General features: G+C 42.6%; 1 protein-coding gene across 1 annotated transcript in view; it reads right to left on the bottom strand.

The window, feature by feature from the left end:
* The window catches only part of LOC120057057 (nuclear receptor corepressor 1-like), a 113,271-nt gene that overhangs the window by 93,612 nt on the left and 1,099 nt on the right, over positions 1-18,560 (bottom strand). Inside the window, exons 2-3 of the mRNA XM_039005438.1 lie at positions 18,015-18,159; positions 881-1,072 (exon numbers count right to left, since the gene is read on the bottom strand). Of these exons, the coding sequence (XP_038861366.1) occupies positions 881-991 (111 nt within the window). The 5' untranslated portion in view covers positions 992-1,072; positions 18,015-18,159. The remainder of the gene's footprint in view (positions 1-880; positions 1,073-18,014; positions 18,160-18,560) is intronic.

Here is an 18,560-nt window from a genome sequence, read left to right as displayed (position 1 = left end):
CCACTTCACGGCTGAGCCGTTTCCACTTCACAATAACAGCACTTAGTTGACCGGGGCAGCTCTAGCAGAGCAGAAATTTGACGAACTGTCTTGTGGGAAAGGTGGCACGTTGAAAGTCACTGAGCACTTCAGTAAGGACCTTCTACTGCCAATGTTCGTCTATGGAGATTGCATGGCTGTGTACTCAATTTTATACACCTGTCAACGGGAGTGGCTGAAATAGCCGAATCGACTAATTAGAAAGGGTGTCCACAATTTTGTATATATAGTGTATTTCAGTACACTCGTAACAACTTAAGCATTACAAAACTTATATTCGATAAAATAACCTCATGTAACAAATAACCCTATAATTTTTTTGTTGACCAAATTCGTCACTCTCTCACTGACCTCCATACAAAAACTCCTCGCTTGGTGAGCAAAAATACACCACCTGCTGAAGAGTTGGCCTCTCTCTTCTTCTCTAATTATAGTGATCATTTCAGCATTAGGCGATAAATCGATTGATCATTATAACCACAAGTGCACTGTAATAATACTAAAGCAGCCAGAGTAAAAAAAAAAGTAAAACTGTCTTGAGAATAACTCAATTGTTGTACCTTTAGATCAAGCCAGTGGATACTCTCATGCTTTCACTTAAACACATGAGAAGTCTGCCTGATTCCAGAGTAGATCCCAAGGCATGTCTCATCTTGAAATCTCTATTTTCCATTATATTATGGATTCAGCATTAACATACAATAGTGAATCATTTGCATGGAGAGAGAGGAATTCTTGCTAGGTGTAAAAAAAAAAAAAAAAAAGTTTAAAAGATGCAGTGCAGTGCCACCATTAAGAGGTTTGAGAGAGTAATGATGTTTCTCTGAGCTCAGTTTCTTACCTGTTGGTGGCGTGTGGTGCTGAAGGTGTACTGGACAGAGTGTGATGGGTAGAGGCTCTGCTCACTGCTGAAGCTGCCCTGGGTAGGGGGATAGCCCGAGCTACTGGACATCCTAGCTCCGGGTTGAGCCGGGCGGGCTGTTGCTGCACTGATCAGGGGCTCTGCTGGAGCATGGCTTGAGACTCAAACCACCTGACGTAGGACAGATAGAGGGACACTAGTGTTGCATGGTATACCGAAATGTCGATACATTTTCAATACTAGAACATGAAAAACGGTTTGGTACTAGAATGTTACTTTTGGTACTTCTGTCAAATGTGTCTATCAGTGCAGCCGACCCCTTATTATAGTGCACATCGTGCCTGCCTACTTACTCATTGCTAGCCTGCACAGAGTCTGGGCGGGTGCATGTTAGCTCCCCACACATGCTGTACAGTAGTTAACACACTTGAATAATATGCCACTGCACGTAGAAATGTCGAACCTGTTAATTACTGTTCACAAAACAATGTCCATACAGCCCAGAACACTTTACAATGGAAGATGATACCGGTAGCTTCCAGCTTAGAAGGCTAACTTTCCTTGCTAGCTGACAGCTAAAGCCAACATCAATTCACTACCCTAGTACCTTGTTTGTGATACCATAATGCAAGTCATTATGCTAAAAATGCAGATTTCAAAGCTGATTTCCACCAAACACTTTATTCATTCACTTACTGCGTCTATCACCCAAAGATTATCTATTGCCTCAGCACAACGAATGCCTCGTGAATGATGTAACTATTGGTTAAAAAAATTCAATGAGATACTTATATGCAATGCTGTTGATCTGTACAATGCCACCACTATACTTCACTGTAGGGATGGTGCCAGGTTTCCTCCAGACGTGACGCTTGGCATTCAGGCCAAAGAGTTCAATCTTGGTTTCATCTGACCAGAGAATCTTGTTTCTCATGATCTGAGAGTCTTTAGGTGCCATTTTGGCAAACTCCAAGTGGGCTGTCATGTGCCTTTAACTGAAGAGTGGCTTCCGTCTGGCCACTCTACCATAAAGGCGTGATTTGGTGGAGTACTGCAGAGACGGTTGTCCTTCTGGAAGGTTCTCCCATCTCCACAGAGGAACTCGGGAGCTCTGTCAGAATAATCATCGGGTTCTTGGTCACCTCCCTGACCAAGACCCTTCTCCCCTGATTGCTCAGCTTGGCCGGGTGGCCAGCTCTAGGAAGAGTCTTGGTGGTTACAAACTTAAATTTAAGAATAATGGACACCACTGTGTTCTTGGGGACCTTCAATGCTGCAGACATTTTTTGGTACCCTTCCCCAGATCTGTGCCGACACAATCCTGTTTCAGAGTTCTACAGTCAATTCCTTCAACCTCATGGCTTGGTTTTTGCTCTGACATGCACTGTCAACTGTGGGACCTTAAATAGACAGGTGTGTGCCTTTCCAAATAATGTCCAATCAATTGAATTTACCACAGCTGGACTCCAATTAAGTTATAGAAACATCAAGGCTGATCAATGGAAACAGGCTTAGGGCTGACCCCAATTAGTCGACTGGTGGATTGTTCGGTTGTGTCTTGAGCAGTAACACAGTCACAAGTTTGGACACCTACCTACTCATTAAAAAAATGTGTTTTCTTAATTTTTACATTGCAGAATAATAGTGAAGACATCAAAATTATGAAATAACTCATATGGAATCATGTAGTAACCAAATATGTCTGTTTTACATCCATTGAGAATGACAATAGCTCCCCAACACATGTGAAAAATCTTTCCAAGTCTCTTTTAGATAACCACTCAGTGTGAAAGGGAAAAATGTGATGCTCTGATCCAGAGGCAACTTCATAAAATAGGCCTAGATGATTACTTCTTATTAGTGCATGACTTGGACAGAAATAGGTTCCGGTACTCATTGTGGGTGCTGGTACTGTTTATATTTACAGTTGAAGTCGGAAGTTCACATACACCTTAACCAAATACATTTAAACTCAGTTTTTCACAATTCCTGACATTTAATCCTAGTAAAAATTCTGTGTCTTAGGTCAGTTAGGATCACCACTTTATTTTAAGATTGTGAAATGTCAGAATAATAGTAGAGAGAATGATTGATTTCAGCTTTTATTTCTTTCATCACATTCCCAGTGGGTCAGAAGTCAAATTACTCAATTAGTATTTGGTAGCATTGGCTTTAAAATTGTTTAACTTGGGTCAAACGTTTTGGGTAGGCTTCCACAAGCTTCCCACAATAAGTTGGGTGAATTTTGGCCCATTCCTCCTGACAGAGCTGGTGTAACTGAGTCAGGTATGTAGGCCTCCTTCCTCGCACACGCTGTTTCAGTTCTGCCCCAAAACATTATATGGGATTGAGGTCAGGGCTTTGTGATGGCCACTCCAATACCTTGACTTTGTTGTCCTTAAGCCATTTTGCCACAACTTTGGAAGTATGCTTGGGGTCATTGTCCATTTGCGACCAAGCTTTAACTTCCTGACTGATGTCTTGAGATGTTGCTTCAATATATCCACATATTTTTCCTGCCTCATGATGCCATCTATTTTGTGAAGTGCACCACTCCCTTCTGCAGCAAAGCACCCCCACAACATGGGATGGTGTTCTTTGGCTTGCAAGCATCCCCCTTTTTCCTCCAAACATAACGATGGTCATTATGGCCAAACAGTTCATTTTTGTTTTATCAGACCAGAGGACATTTCTCCAAAAAGTACGATCTTTGTCCCCATGTGCAGTTGCAAATCGCAGTCTGGCTTTTTTATTGGGGTTTTGGAGCAGTGGCTTCTTCCTTGCTGAGTGGCCTTTCAGGTTATGTCGATATAGGACTCGTTTTACTGTGGATATAGATACTTTTGTACCCGTTTCCTCCAGCATCTTCACAAGGTCCTTTGCTGTTGTTCTGGGACTGATTTGCACTTTTCGCACCAGAGTACATTCATCTCTAGGAGACAGAACTCGTCTCCTTCCTGAGCGGTATGATGGCTTCGTGGTCCCATGGTGTTTATACTTGTGTACTATTGTTTGTACAGATGAACGTGGTACCTTCAGGCATTTGGAAATTGCTCCCAAGGATGAACCAGACTTGTGGAGGTCTAGAATTTCTTTCTGAGGTCTTTGATGTCTAGAAAAGAAGCACTGAGTTTGAAGGTAGGCCTTGAAATACATCAGACCTGTTAGTTTTTCTTTAAGAAGCCCTCCTGTTTGATTGAGTGTGTGTACAGATGTCTTTTTTTACAGGTAACGAGTTCAAACAGGTGCAGTTAATACAGGTAGAGTGGAGAACAGGAGGGCTTCTTACAGAAAAACTAACAGGTCTGTGAGAGACAGATATCTTACAGGTTGGTAGGTGATCAAATACTTATGTCATGCAATAAAATGCAAATTAATTACTTAAAAATCATACAATGTGATTTTCTGGATTTTTGTTTTAGATTCCGTCTCTCACAGTTGAAGTGTACCTATGATAAAAATGACAGACCTCTACATGCTTTGTAAGTAGGAAAACATGCAAAATCGGCAGTGTATCAAATACTTGTTCTCCCCACTGTATGTAAATAAGGTATCAGTTCATTTTTAATACATTTGCAGAAAATTCTAAAAACCTGTTTTCACTTTGTCATTATGGGGTATTGTGTGTAGATTGACAAGGGAAAATGTTCATTTAATCTATTTTAAAATGAGGCTGTAAAACATGTGAAGAGGTCTGAAAACTTTCCAAATTCACTGTATGTTCATGTTTTTAGTGTTGGACTTAAAGTATACAATTTCAATCACATTATAGGTTGCAGTTTTTGTTTTGTGTACCCTATTTAAATACCCTAAACTGTACCCCGCATATATACTGTATAGAGTATTGCTACCCGATATTATGGTCGGGTTAGGGCCTGTTTTTTCCGTCAATAACTATGAAACAGGCAGGGCTTCATTAAATTGATCACTAACATTTTGAAGCTGAACTATCCTTGTGCTCTGCTGCGCGGTAGAGTCATATCTGACTAAGATCATAACATAGGGTCAGAAGTGCTTCAACCTCAAATATATTTTCTTACTTCACAGAAAGTAATGTTCCTTCAGTTGACTGAGTTTAGAGTGATGAAAGGTAGCTAACAGCTAACTGCTCTCATGTCTCTTCATTGAGCAGAGCAGCCCGAGCAGAGACGTTGCTATGGTTACTCAGACCTGCCATGAGCAGAGCGTATGCAGAGTGTGCAGGCAGCGAGTGAGCGATTTAGAGGAGCTAATGAAATGTTTAAAAAAAAATGCATCACATGTCACATGCGCCAAATACAACAGGTGTTGACCTTACAGTGAAATGCTTAATTACAAGCCCTTAACCAACAATGCAGTTTTTAGATAAGTGTTTAGTAAAAATGGGTAAGTAAAAATAACAAATAATTAAAGAGCAGCAGTAAAATAACAGTAGTGAGGCTTTATACAGGGGGTACCGGTACAGAGTCAATGTGCGGGAGCACAGGTTAGTCGAGGTAATATATACATGTAGGTAGAGTTAGTGACTATGCATAGATAATAAACAGAATAGCAGCAACGTAATAGATGGGGGGGGACAATGCAAATAGTCTCGGAGGCCATTTGATTAGCTGTTCATAAGTCTTACGGCTTGGGGGTAGAAGCTGTTTAGAAGCCTCTTGGACCTAGACTTGGCGTTTCGGTATCGTTTGCCTTCCTCTTACATCGCCTGGTATAGAGATCCTAGATGGGAGGAAGCTTTGCCCCAGTGATGTACTGGGCCGTACGCTCTACCCTCTGTAGTGCCTTGCAATCGGAGGCCGAGCAGTTGCCATACCAGGCAGACATGCAACCAGTCAGGATGTTCGAGGGAGCAGCTGTAGAACTTTGAGGATCTGAAGACCCATGCCAAATCTTTTCCGTCTCCTGGGCGGGAACAGGCTTTGTCGGGCCCTCTTCACGACTGTCTTGGTGTGCTTGGACCATGTTAGTTTGTTGGTGACGTGGACGCCAAGGAACTTGAAGCTCTCAATCTGCTCCACTACAGCCCCGTCGATGAGAAGGAGGACGTCCTTGGTCCTCCTTTTCCTGTAGTCCACAATCATCTCCTTTGTCTTGATCACGTTGAGGGAGAAGTTGTTGTCCTGGCATCACACGGCCAGGTCTCTGACCTCCTCCCTATAGGCTGTCTCATCGTTGTCTGATCAGGGTCTCCAGTGTTGTGGGCAAACTTAATGATGGTGTTGGAGTCGTACCTGGTCATGCAGTCATGAGTGAACAAGGAGTACTGGAGGGGAAATGAGCACGCTCCCCTGAGGGGCCCGCGTGTTGAGGATCAGCGTAGCAGATGTATTGTTACCTACCCTTACCACCTGGGAGCAGCCCGTCAGGTAGTCCAGGATCCAGTTGCAGAGGGAGTGTTTAGTCCCAGGGTCCTTAGCTTAGTGTTGAGCTTTGTGGGCACTATGGTGTTGAAAGCTGAGCTGTAGTAAACAAATAGCATTCTCACATAGGTGTTCCTTTTGTCCAGGTGGGAAAGGGCAGTGTGGAGTGCAATAGAGATGGCATCATCTGTGGATCTGTTGTTGCGGTATGCAAATTGGAGTGGGTCTAGGGTTTCTGGGATAATGGTGTTGATGTGAGCCATTACCAGCCTTTCAAAGCACTTCATGGCTACAGACGTGAGTGTTTCGGGTCGGAAGTCATTTAGGCAGGTTACCTTTGTGTTCTTGGGCACAGGCACTATGGTGGTCTGCTTAAAACATGTTGGTATTACAGACTCAGACAGGGAGAGGTTGAAAATGTCAGTGAAGACACTCGCTAGTTGGTCAGCGCATGCTCGGAGTACACATCCTGGTAATCCGTCTGGCCTTGCGGTCTTGTGAATGTTGACCTGTTTAAAGGTCTTATTCACGTCAGCTACGGAGAGCGTGATCACACAGTCGTCCGGAACAGCTGATGCTCTCATGCATGCCTCTGTGTTGCTTGCCTCGAAGCGAGAATAGAAGTGATTTAGCTCGTCTGGTAGGCTCGTGTCACTGGGCAGCTCGCAGCTGTGCTTCCCTTTGTAGTCTGTAATAGTTTGCAAGCCCTGCCACATAAGACTAGCGTCGGAGCTGGTGTAGTATGATTCAATCTTAGCCCTGTATTGACGCTTTGCCTGTTTGATGGTTCGTCGCAGGGCATAGCAGGATTTCTTGTAAGCTTCCGGGTTAGAGTCCTGCACCTTGAAAGTGGCAGCTCTATCCTTTAGCTCAGTGCGAATGTTGCCTATAATCCATGGCTTCTGGTTGGGGTATGTACGTACTGTCACAGAAGGTTACAATTGGTGGAATCATGCCATATTTAGACTAGATATTGTTAAACAAGGTTGGAATGTGAAATCAGTCTACTCGGTGACACCAACAGAACACAACTATTTAGAGTTTACGCAAATATTAGCGTTGTAGCTCTTATCATGGGACTGTGACTGTGTGAAATCACCTCCCCAGTCAGCCTATTGTGTGTATTGATATTCACATTGCACTGTACAGCTTTACCTAAGGATTGGGGATCAATGAAATGGGGTATCAGTCTACTCAATATCCAAGATATGTTTTCCCAATGTCCTCAGAATTATCAGACTTCAAAGCATCCACGCAGCATTGTTTTTCCCTCAGTAAAAGTGTTCAATACACATAGGTTGACAATAAATGTGGTTCAATTCACAGTTGTTTCAGAGTCCCGCAATAAGAGCTACGATGCTAATGTTCTCTGGGTGTCACACTGAGTAGACTGATACCCCATGTCATTGATCCACAATCCATAGGTAAGGCTGTACAGTGAAATAAATACACCCCCAATGCAATTCTAAAGTATAATACATGCAGAGTGATTTCAGATTTGTCAAATTAATAAATTGTCTTTTGTTGACTTTATATAACAAAATCCCAACCTCGTTTAGCATGATCTATTCAATTATGGCATAATTCTACTATTTGTATGCATTTACATCACTGTCAATGACATACTTCTATTTTGAAGACTAACTGCAAAGTCCACTATTGCAGCCAATCCTTATTGTGGCTAGTTTCACATAGATGGGTCCGACCACCAGTAATCAAGTAAGAACTGTCTTACAAATTAGGACTATTTTAGATGACACCCAGCTATATAGTTAACTAGCTAACTGTTGCTACTCAAACAGATTGTCGTTTTGCTATGTTTTTGGGGAATAACATTGTTTGCATCACTGAGCTAGCTAGCTTTTTTTTTATGACCAGCACTGTAGGTACACGAGACAACTTTACCAGCATCATAGCATACGTATCGATGATTCATTGTGACATTTGCATTAATGAGTGATATTGTAATATCTACGTAAAAACATTACTGAACCCATTAAATTATTATGTGACGTGCAGTCATATTCAGGTCATGATTGGTCAAGAAGCGCATTTCACACGTCAAAGTGTTATCTGACATGCAAAGAGCCAAACAGCGTTCCATAGAAATCCTGGTTGAGAATGAAACTGAACAAATGAACAACAAAACAGCACAGGAAGTAAGTACGAAACTTCCAAGATGGCGTAGCAGTCAGACGCCGTTGTCCTGTCGTAAAAAGATATACAAGGGACACATATTTTTCTTCGCATATCTTTTAAAAATATTTTCCTAAACCTAAATACTCTCCTGCAACCCGCCTCACCCAATGTGGCGTGGATCTGCTTTTTTTCTCCAGTATTTCTATTTACTTTGGATCTGGAATCCCTCAACTGAAGCTAGCCAGCTAACTACCTACCAGCTATCAGTTAGCAAACCATTGCTAGCGGTCATCAGCTGACCTTTAGCTCGGAAAACTCTCGCCAGTTCGAACAACGTGACTCAAACCAGAGCATAACGGACCTATTTCTCTCCATTTGCCCGGATTCCTACCGCAAACTCTGAACATTTTCATCTGGATCGTCGCAACTAGCTAACCGCAATCCCGGGTGACCACTCCTGGCTAGCGTTTCCATCCCGGAGCAAGCACCAATTAGCCTGAAGCTAGCCCGGCCAGGGCTCCTGTGCTACAACCGAAGCCCACTCCTGGGCTACAATATCAGGACCCCTTCTACTGCCGGTTCTGGGCACGGAACCCCGCCGATCCTCTACGACTGGAATACAGACATAATCTGCCCGAGGATTCCAACAGGCCCCAGGCGCCACACACGCTGAAGGCCCATTCTGCTAACCTGCTAGGCCTGCTAGCTACCTGGAGCTACTTGGAACCCTACTAATTCCACGACGTCACCGCACGAAGATGCAAAAACAGACTTTCCCCCATCGCGACGTCCCCCAAAGGCTAACTTCCTAGCCCCGGTCTGCTAACTGCCAGCCCCTGCTAACTGCTAGCTTGCCAGCCCCTGCTAACTGCTAGCTTGTTTAGCCCCGGCATACTAACTGTTAGCGTGTTAGCATCGGCCTGGTAACTGTCTGAATCGCCGTGTCCCCAGTCAGCACAACCACTCACTGGACCCATATGTTCACTTGGCTACGCATGCCTCTCTCACACTTGCTATAGACCTCCCTCTGCCCCCAGCTGCGCCCTCGATACCATATGTGAATTGATTCTCCCCCATCTATCTTCTGAGCTCGTGCTACTAGGTGACCTAAACTGGGACACACCCCGTCCATCCTACAATCTAAGCTTGATGCCCTCAATCTCACACAAATGATCAATGAACCTACCAGGTACAACTCCAAATCCGTAAACACGGGCACCCTCATAGATGTCATCCTAACTAACTCGCCCTCCAAATACACCTCTGCTGTTTTAAATCAAGATCTCAGCGATCACTGCCTCATTGCCTGCATCCGTAATGGGTCTGCGACCAAACGACCACCCCTCATCACTGTCAAACGCTCCCTAAAACACTTCTGCGAGCAGGCCTTTCTAATCGACCTGGCCGGGGTACCCTGGAATGACATTGACCTCATCCCGTCAGTAGGTGATACCTGGCTATTCTTTAAAAGTGCCTCCCTCACCATCTTAAATAAGCATGCCCCATTAAAAAAATGTAGAACTAAGAATAGATATAGTCCTTGGTTCACTCCAGACCTGTCTGCCCTTGACCTGCACAAAAACATCCTGTGGCGTTCTGCATTAGCATCGAATAGCCCCCGTGATATGCAACTTTTCAGGGAAGTTAGGAACAAATATACACAGGCAGTTAAGAAAGCTAAGGCTAGCTTTTTCAAATAGAAATTTGCATCCTGTAGTACTAACTCAAAAAAGCTCTGGAACACTGTAAAGTCCATGGAGAATAAGAGCACCTCCTCCCAGCTGCCCACTGATAAATCCACTATAATTGAGAATTTCAATAAGCATTTCTCTACGGCTGGCCATGCTTTCCACCTGGCTACCCCTACCCCGGTCAACTGCCCGGCACCCTCCACAGCAACCCACCAAAGCCCCCACAATTTCTCCTTCACCCAAATCCAGATAGCTGATGTTCTGAAAGAGCTGAAAAATCTGGACCCCTACAAATCAGCCGGGATAGACAATCTGGACCCTCTCAATCTAAAATTATCTGCCGAAATTGTTGCAACCCCTATTACTAGCCTGTTCAACCTCTCTTTCGTATCGTCTGAGATTCCCAAAGATTTTCAAAGGGGGTGACACTCTAGACCCAAACTGCTACAGACCTATATCTATCCTACCCTGTCTTTCTAAGGTCTTCGAAAGCCAAGTTAACAAACAGATTACCGACCATTTCGAATCCCACAATACCTTCTCCGCTATGCAATCTGGTTTCAGAGCTGGTCATGGGTGCACCTCAGCCACGCTCAAGGTCCTAAACGACATCATAACCGCCATCGATAAGAGACATTACTGCGCAGCCGTATTCATCGACCTGGCCAAGGCTTTCGACTCTGTCAATCACCACATTCTTATTGGCAGACTCGACAGCCTTGGTTTCTCAAATGATTGCCTCGCCTGGTTTACCAACTAATTCTCAGATAGAGTTCAGTGTGTCAAATCGGAGGGCCTGTTGTCCGGTCCTCTGGCAGTCTCTATGGGTGTGCCACAGGGTTCAATCCTCGGGCCGACTCTCTTCTCTGTATACATCAATGTTGTTGCTCTTGCTGCCAGTGATTCTCTGATACACCTCTACGCAGACGACACCATTCTGTATACTTCTGGCCCCTCTTTGGACACTGTGTTAAGCTCGTCTGGAGGTTAGTTCAATGCCATACAACTCTCCTTCCGTGGCCTCCAACTGCTCTTAAACACAAGTAAAACTAAATGCATGCTATTCAACCGATCACTGCCCGCACCTGCTCGTCCGTCCAGCATCACTACTCTGGACGGCTCTGACTTAGAATACGTGGACAACTACAAATACCTAGGTGTCTGGTTAGACTGTAAACTCGCCTTCCAGACTCACATTAAGCATCTCCAATCCAAAATTAAATCTAGAATTGGCTTCCTATATCGCAACAAAGCCTCCTTCACTCATGCTGCCAAACATACCCTCGTAAAACTGACCATCCTACTGATCCTCGACTTCGGTGACGTCATCTATAAAATAGCATCTAACAACCTACTCAACAAACTGGATGCAGTCTATCACAGTGCCATCCGTTTTGTCACCAGAGAGCCATACACTACCCACCATTGCGACCTGTACGCTCTCGTTGGTTGGCCCTCACTTCATTCTCGTCGCCAAACCCACTGGCTACAGGTTATCTACAAGTCTTTGCTAGGTAAAGCCCCGCCTTATCTCAGCTCACTATTCACCATAGCAGCACCCACTCATAGCACGCGCTCCAGCAGGTATATCTCACTGGTCACCCCCAAAGCCAATTCCTCCTTTGGTCGTCTTTCCTTCCAGTTCTCTGCTGCCAATGACCTGAACGAACTGCAAAAATCTCTGAAGCTGAAAACACTTATCTCCCTCACTAGCTTTAAGCACCAGCTGTCAGAGCAGCTCACAGATTACTGCACCTGTACATAGATGGACTGTTTACAGATGGGCTATCTACCTACCTCATACTGTATTTATTTATTTACCTTGCTCCGTTGCACCCCAGTATCTCTACTTGCACATCTACCATTCCAGTGTTTAATTGCTATATCGTAATTACTTCGCCACAATGGCCTATTCATTGCCTTAACTCCCTTATCTTACCTCATTTGCACTCACTGTATATAGACTTTTTGTTTTCTTTTGTTCTACTGTATTGTTGACTATGTTTTGTTTATTCCATGTGTAACTCTGTGTTGTTGTATGTGTCGAATTGCTATGCTTTATCTTGGCCAGGTCGCAGTTGCAAATGAGAACTTGTTCTCAACTAGCCTACCTGGTTAAATAAAGGTGAAATAAAATAAAGTGAAAGAAATAGGTTTTGATTATGTTTTACTGGGAATGGGGACATACAGTGGGGAGAACAAGTATTTGATACACTGCCGATTTTGCAGGTTTTCTGTAGAGGTCTGTAAGTTTTATCATAGGCACACTTCAACTGCGAGAGACGGAATCTAAAACAAAAATCCAGAAAATCACATTGTATGATTTTTAAGTAATTCATTTGCATTTTATTGCATGACATAAGTATTTGATACATCAGAAAAGCAGAACTTAATATTTGGTACAGAAACCTTTGTTTGCAATTACAGAGATCATACGTTTCCTGTAGTTCTTGACCAGGTTTGCACACACTGCAGCAGGGATTTTGGCCCACTCCTCCATACAGCCCTTCTCCAGATCCTTCAGGTTTCGGGGCTGTCGCTGGGCAATACGGACTTTCAGCTCCCTCCAAAGATTATCTATTGGGTTCAGGTCTGGAGACTGGCTAGGCCTCTCCAGGACCTTGAGATACTTCTTACGGAGACACTCCTTAGTTTCCCTGGCTGTGTGTTTCGGGTCGTTGTCATGCTGGAAGACCCAGCCACGACCCATCTTCAATGCTCTTACTGAGGGAAGGAGGTTGTTGGCCAAGATCTCGCGATACATGGCCCCATCCATCCTCCCCTCAATACGGTACAGTTGTCCTGTCCCCTTTGCAGAAAAGCATCCCCAAAGAATGATGTTTCCACATCCATGCTTCACGGTTGCGATGGTGTTCTTGGGGTTGTACTCATCCTTCTTCTTCCTCCAAACACGGCGAGTGGAGTTTAGACCAAAAGGCTCTATTTTTGTCTCATCAGACCACATGACCTTCTCCCATTCCTCCTCTGGATCATCCAGATGGTCATTGGCAAACTTCAGACGGGCCTGGACATGCGCTGGCTTGAGCAGGGGGACCTTGCGTGCGCTGCAGGATTTTAATCCATGATGGCGTAGTGTGTTACTAATGGTTTTCTTTGAGACTGTGGTCCCAGCTCTCTTCAGGTCATTGACCAGGTCCTGCCGTGTAGTTCTGGGCTGATCCCTCACCTTCCTCATGATCATTCATGCCCCACGAGGTGAGATCTTGCATGGAGCCCCAGACCGAGGGTGATTGACCGTCATCTTGAAATTCTTCCATTTTCTAATAATTGCGCCAACAGTTGTTGCCTTCTCACCAAGCTGCTTGTCTATTGTCCTGTAGCCCATCCCAGCCTTGTGCAGGTCTACAATTTTATCCCTGATGTCCCTACACAGCTCTCTGGTCTTGGCCATTGTGGAGAGGTTGGAGTCTGATTGAGTGTGTGGACAGGTGTCTTTTATACAGGTAACGAGTTCAAACAGGTGCAGTTACTACAGGTAATGAGTGGAGAACAGGAGGGCTTCTTAAAGAAAAACTAACAGGTCTGTGAGAGCCGGAATTCTTACTGGTTGGTAGGTGATTAAATACTTGTCATGCAATAAAATGCAAATTAATTACTTAAAAATCATACAATGTGATTTTCTGGATTTTTGTTTTAGATTCCGTCTCTCACAGTTGAAGTGTACCTATGATAAAAATTACAGACCTCTACATGCTTTGTAAGTAGGAAAACCTGCAAAATCGGCAGTGTATCAAATACTTGTTCTCCCCACTGTACGTAAATGCCAACAAAATACATTTTTGGTCAGTGTGGTGTGTGTGTGTAACTTTTATTTAACTAGGCAAGTCAGTTAAGAACAAATTCTTAATTACAATGACGGCCTACCCCGGCCAACGCCGGGCCAATTGTGCACCGCCCTATGGGACTCCTAATCACGGCCGGATGTATACAGCCTGGATTCGAACCAGGGAATGTAGTGATGACTCATGCACTGAGATGCAGTGCCCGAGACCGCTGCATCCTTGTGTGTGTTAACTATTTTACTGTACTAGAATGCTTAAAAGGGTGCAATTTTGATTTACAAATCGGTATCTTCTTTTTGGCAAGGAAAATATTGGATATCGGTATCGGCCAAAAACGTCATATCGGTGCATCACTACTAGAGGTCGACCAATTATGATTTTTCAACGCTGATACCGATTATTGGAGGACCAAAAATCCCGATACCGATTAATCGGCCGATTTTTTTAAATGTATTTGTAATAATGACAATTACAACAATACTGAATGAACACTTATTTTAACTTAATATAATACATCAATAAAATCAATTTAGCCTCAAATAAATAATGAAACATGTTCAATTTGGTTTAAATAATGCAAAAACAAAGTGTTGGAGAAGAAAGTAAAAGTGCAATATGTGCCATGTAAGAAAGCTAACGTTTAAGTTCCTTGCTCAGAACATGATAACATATGAAAGCTGGTGGTTCCTTTTAACATGAGTCTTCAATATTCCCAGGTAAGAAGTTTTAGGTTGTAGTTATTATAGGACTATTTCTCTCTATACCATTTGTATTTCATATACCTTTGACTATTGGATGTTCTTATAGGCACTTTAGTATTGCCAGTGTAACAGTATAGCTTCCGTCCCTCTCCTCGCTCCTACCTGAGCTCGAACGAGGAAAACATCGATAACAGCCACCCTCGAAGCAGTGTTACCCATGCAGAGCAAGGGGAACTACTCCGAGGCTCAGAGCGAGTGAAGTTTGAAACGCTATTAGCGCGCACCCCGCTAACTAGCTAGCCATTTCACATCGGTTACACCAGCCTAATCTCAGGAGTTGATAGGCTTGAAGTGATAAACAGCGGAGCTGCTGGCAAAACGCACGAAAGTTCTGTTTGAATGAATGCTTACGAGCCTGCTGGTGCCTACCATCGCTCAGTCAGACTGCTCTATCAAATCTTAGACTTAATTATAACATAATAACACACAGAAATACGAGCCTTAGGTCATTCATATGGTCGAATCCGGAAACTATCATCTCGAAAACAAAACGTTTATTCTTTCAGTGAAATACAGAACCGTTCCGTATTTTATCTAACGGGTGGCATCCATAAGTCTAAATATTCCTGTTACATTGCACAACCTTCAATGTTATGTCATAATTACATAAAATTCTGGCAAATTAGTTCGCAACAAGCCAGGCAGCCCAAACTGTTGCATATACCCTGACTCTGCGTGCAATGAACGCAAGAGAAGTGACACAATTTCACCTGGTTAATATTGCCTGCTAACCTGGATTTCTTTTAGCTAAATATGCAGGTTTAAAAATATATACTTCTGTGTATTGATTTTAAGAAAGGCATTGATGTTTATGGTTAGGTACAGTCGTGCAACGATTGTGCTTTTTTCGCAAATGCGCTTTTCTTAAATCATCCCCCGTTTGGCGAAGTTGGCGGTCTTTGTTAGGAAGAAATAGTCTTCACACAGTTTGCAATGAGCTAGGCGGCCCAAACTGCTGCATTTTCCCTGACTCTGTTGCAAGAGAAGTGACACAAAGAAATTGATGTTAGCAGGCAATATTAACAAAATATGCAGGTTTAAAAATATATACTTGTGTATTGATTTTAAGAAAGGCATTGATGTTTATGGTTAGGTACCTTTTTCACAAATGCGCACCGCATCGATTATATGCAACGCAGGACACGCTAGATAAACTAGTAATATCATCAACCATGTGTAGTTAACTAGTGATTATGATTGATTGGTTGTTTTTTATAAGATAAGTTTAATGCTAGCTAGCAACTTACCTTGGCTTCTTACTGCATTCGCGTAACAGGCAGGCTCCTCGTGGAGTGCAATGAGAGGCAGGTGGTTAGAGCGTTGGACTAGTTAAGCTGACAAGGTAAAAATCTGTCGTTCTGCCCCTGAACAAGGCAGTTAACCCACCGTTCCTAGGCCGTCATTGAAAATAAGAATGTGTTCTTAACTGACTTGCCTAGTTAAATAAAGGTGTTAAAATATATATATATATATATATATTCGGCCAAATCGGTGTCCAAAAATCCCGATTTACAATTGTTATGAAAACTTGAAATCGACCCTAATTAAATCGCCCATTCCGATGAATGGGTCGACCTCTAATCACTACCGTGCAGGGCTCTGCCAGAACTGCTTACGTTGAAGGTCCCGATCTTCCCATATTTTCAGAGTTACACTGACGCAAGTGAAATCCTGTACAGAGAGCCTGTTTGAGAAGGAAAGCCTGAATGTTGATCTGATGAACACCTCGTCATCTTAAAATCTAGGATTTGTAAAAAACGTCTGCTACAGGGGTGCCATCCAGACAGATATGGCGATGACAAGAATGCCAGGAATGCTAGGAATACCAAACAAGGCACATTTTTGTCTGTCAGACAAATCATGAACGGCTATGCATCTACAACGCCATGCTGCTAAAAAAAAAAACACAAGCATGTTGAAGGGAAGAAAATCTCCACAGTTGCTCTCCAAATCTCTGCAGTTTCCTTTGAGTTTTTCCTTCAAAATGCTTAAAACAATAAGATCACATAAAATATGCTGCTGAAACTATCCAAATTCATACTTGGAATGAAACTCTACACAACACCTAGCCTAAAATGAAACATTGAGCCTAAAAAAATAAATCTGGTCCTCTAATTTATCTGATTGTAAACCATCTCTGATACAATTTGGATAGAGGCTACAGAAAACAAATTGCGCCGACCACAAGCACAAACAAGGCCCAAGTGTGTTTCTCATGCTTGTTCTGCATGCCTACAAGGACAGCACAATAATTATCTTCCGTCAGAAATGTAACAGTTATAAAACCTAAGGCAATGCAACATCACAACAACCAATTAAAGTATTGAATGAGTCTCTTCCACTTCCCTCATTAATATAATGTATTAAAGTAAAATCAATGAGGAGGACATATTAGAGGAGACGAAACAGGTGAAGTGTGCACTGCACTTTGTAAATAAAGGGGATGATTGGAGTCTGCCTCTTTAGGCCAGCTGACATTAGTGAACTTGTTTACATTCTCCTCAGTAGTGAGTTTTTCATCAATACAGAACATAATATCTAATATGACTCTTATTATCTTTTAATACCAGTTTGTTGACAGGCAGGACCAGATGTTGAATTACAGCTGCAAGGACAAAACCTACTGTTGAGGATGAATAAATAACAAGCACATATTGCAACAAACCACACTAAGATCATATTAGCGCAATTTATTGACTAACCATGGATGGTGTCTCCATGAAAGATGCAAATGGTTACTTTTCGGTTTGTTGATGATGTTGGTTATACAGACGTTTACAATAATAGCTACCTAGCTACTAGGCCTACATAACATGATTACCTAGCTAGTTTAGCTAAATAGTTTGCAGATACTGCTGTATGGAGCGAACCTTCTTACATAAGGTAAAATCAATTATTAGTTATGATTGTCTAAACGTATTAAACAAGATATAGCTGCAAACATCAATAGCAACTTGACAAATGTAATGCTCGTTGCAGTCTACACCTTCCTCTGGTGTTTGCCTTGTTAGCTTGTATGCTAACTGGGTAAGCTAACTAGTTTACAATATCAATTGCTTGTGGCTGAATTAAAGGATATGTGCGTTTCTTTTTAGTTTAAATCGACGAATTAGCATTCATCTCCCATAAATGTGTAAATGCAGCATACTTGAACTGTATAAAGTACATGAAAACATCGGATGCTGCGAAACGACAGTGTTGTTTGTTACAATTTTTCACTTTGAATTCTCAAGCAAGCCGCCATCTTGCAAAGGGAAATTTGCAGCCTCGATATAGTACGCTAAAGTGGCTAACATGCTAGCTAAACGCAACCCAAAGTTATGCTCTATTTTAAAAACATGTAACTTCTGTGCACATATGAAGAGATAGGCACTCACCTCACATTCAGGGAAAAAGTACCGTGTAAGAAGAAAATGTGTTCTTATTGATCTTAAAGGGCAGATGTTTTGTAAACCCGCTGTTGACGGACAGTAGACGGGTCGTAGCAGACAGAACGCTGCACCACATTTGTCTGTCGATGTCCTGGCAGGATTGTAGAAATTGTTATATAGAAGAAAAAAATACAGTACTTTCATGATGCACATTTGCATATTTTCTCAGTGCTTACTGTGTGTGTTAAATATGGATTAAAACAGTGATTAGACATTAAGTCAACGTTGTCTAAACTACGCGATTTAAAAAAAAAATTTTTTTATTTGATATACCAAAGAGGATAATGTTGTGTAACGTTCAAACCATCCCCATAGACGAACTAAAGATCAACTGTGTCTTCCGCCTGACACAAAACATGCTTGTTGATCCTGATTTTTGATTTATCCAAAACATAAATATAAGTAATAATGTGTCCACAGTTTAGATAAATAAATAAAAATCTATTTCTTGAATAATACAAATGATCGGTTGGTCGTTTACCTAACCTTACA

Source organism: Salvelinus namaycush, chromosome 12 (genome assembly GCF_016432855.1).
Source record: "Salvelinus namaycush isolate Seneca chromosome 12, SaNama_1.0, whole genome shotgun sequence".
NCBI classification, from domain to species: domain Eukaryota; kingdom Metazoa; phylum Chordata; class Actinopteri; order Salmoniformes; family Salmonidae; genus Salvelinus; species Salvelinus namaycush.
The sequence above is the reverse complement of the archived record's forward strand: the minus strand, read 5'-3'. Positions and strand labels throughout refer to the sequence as shown.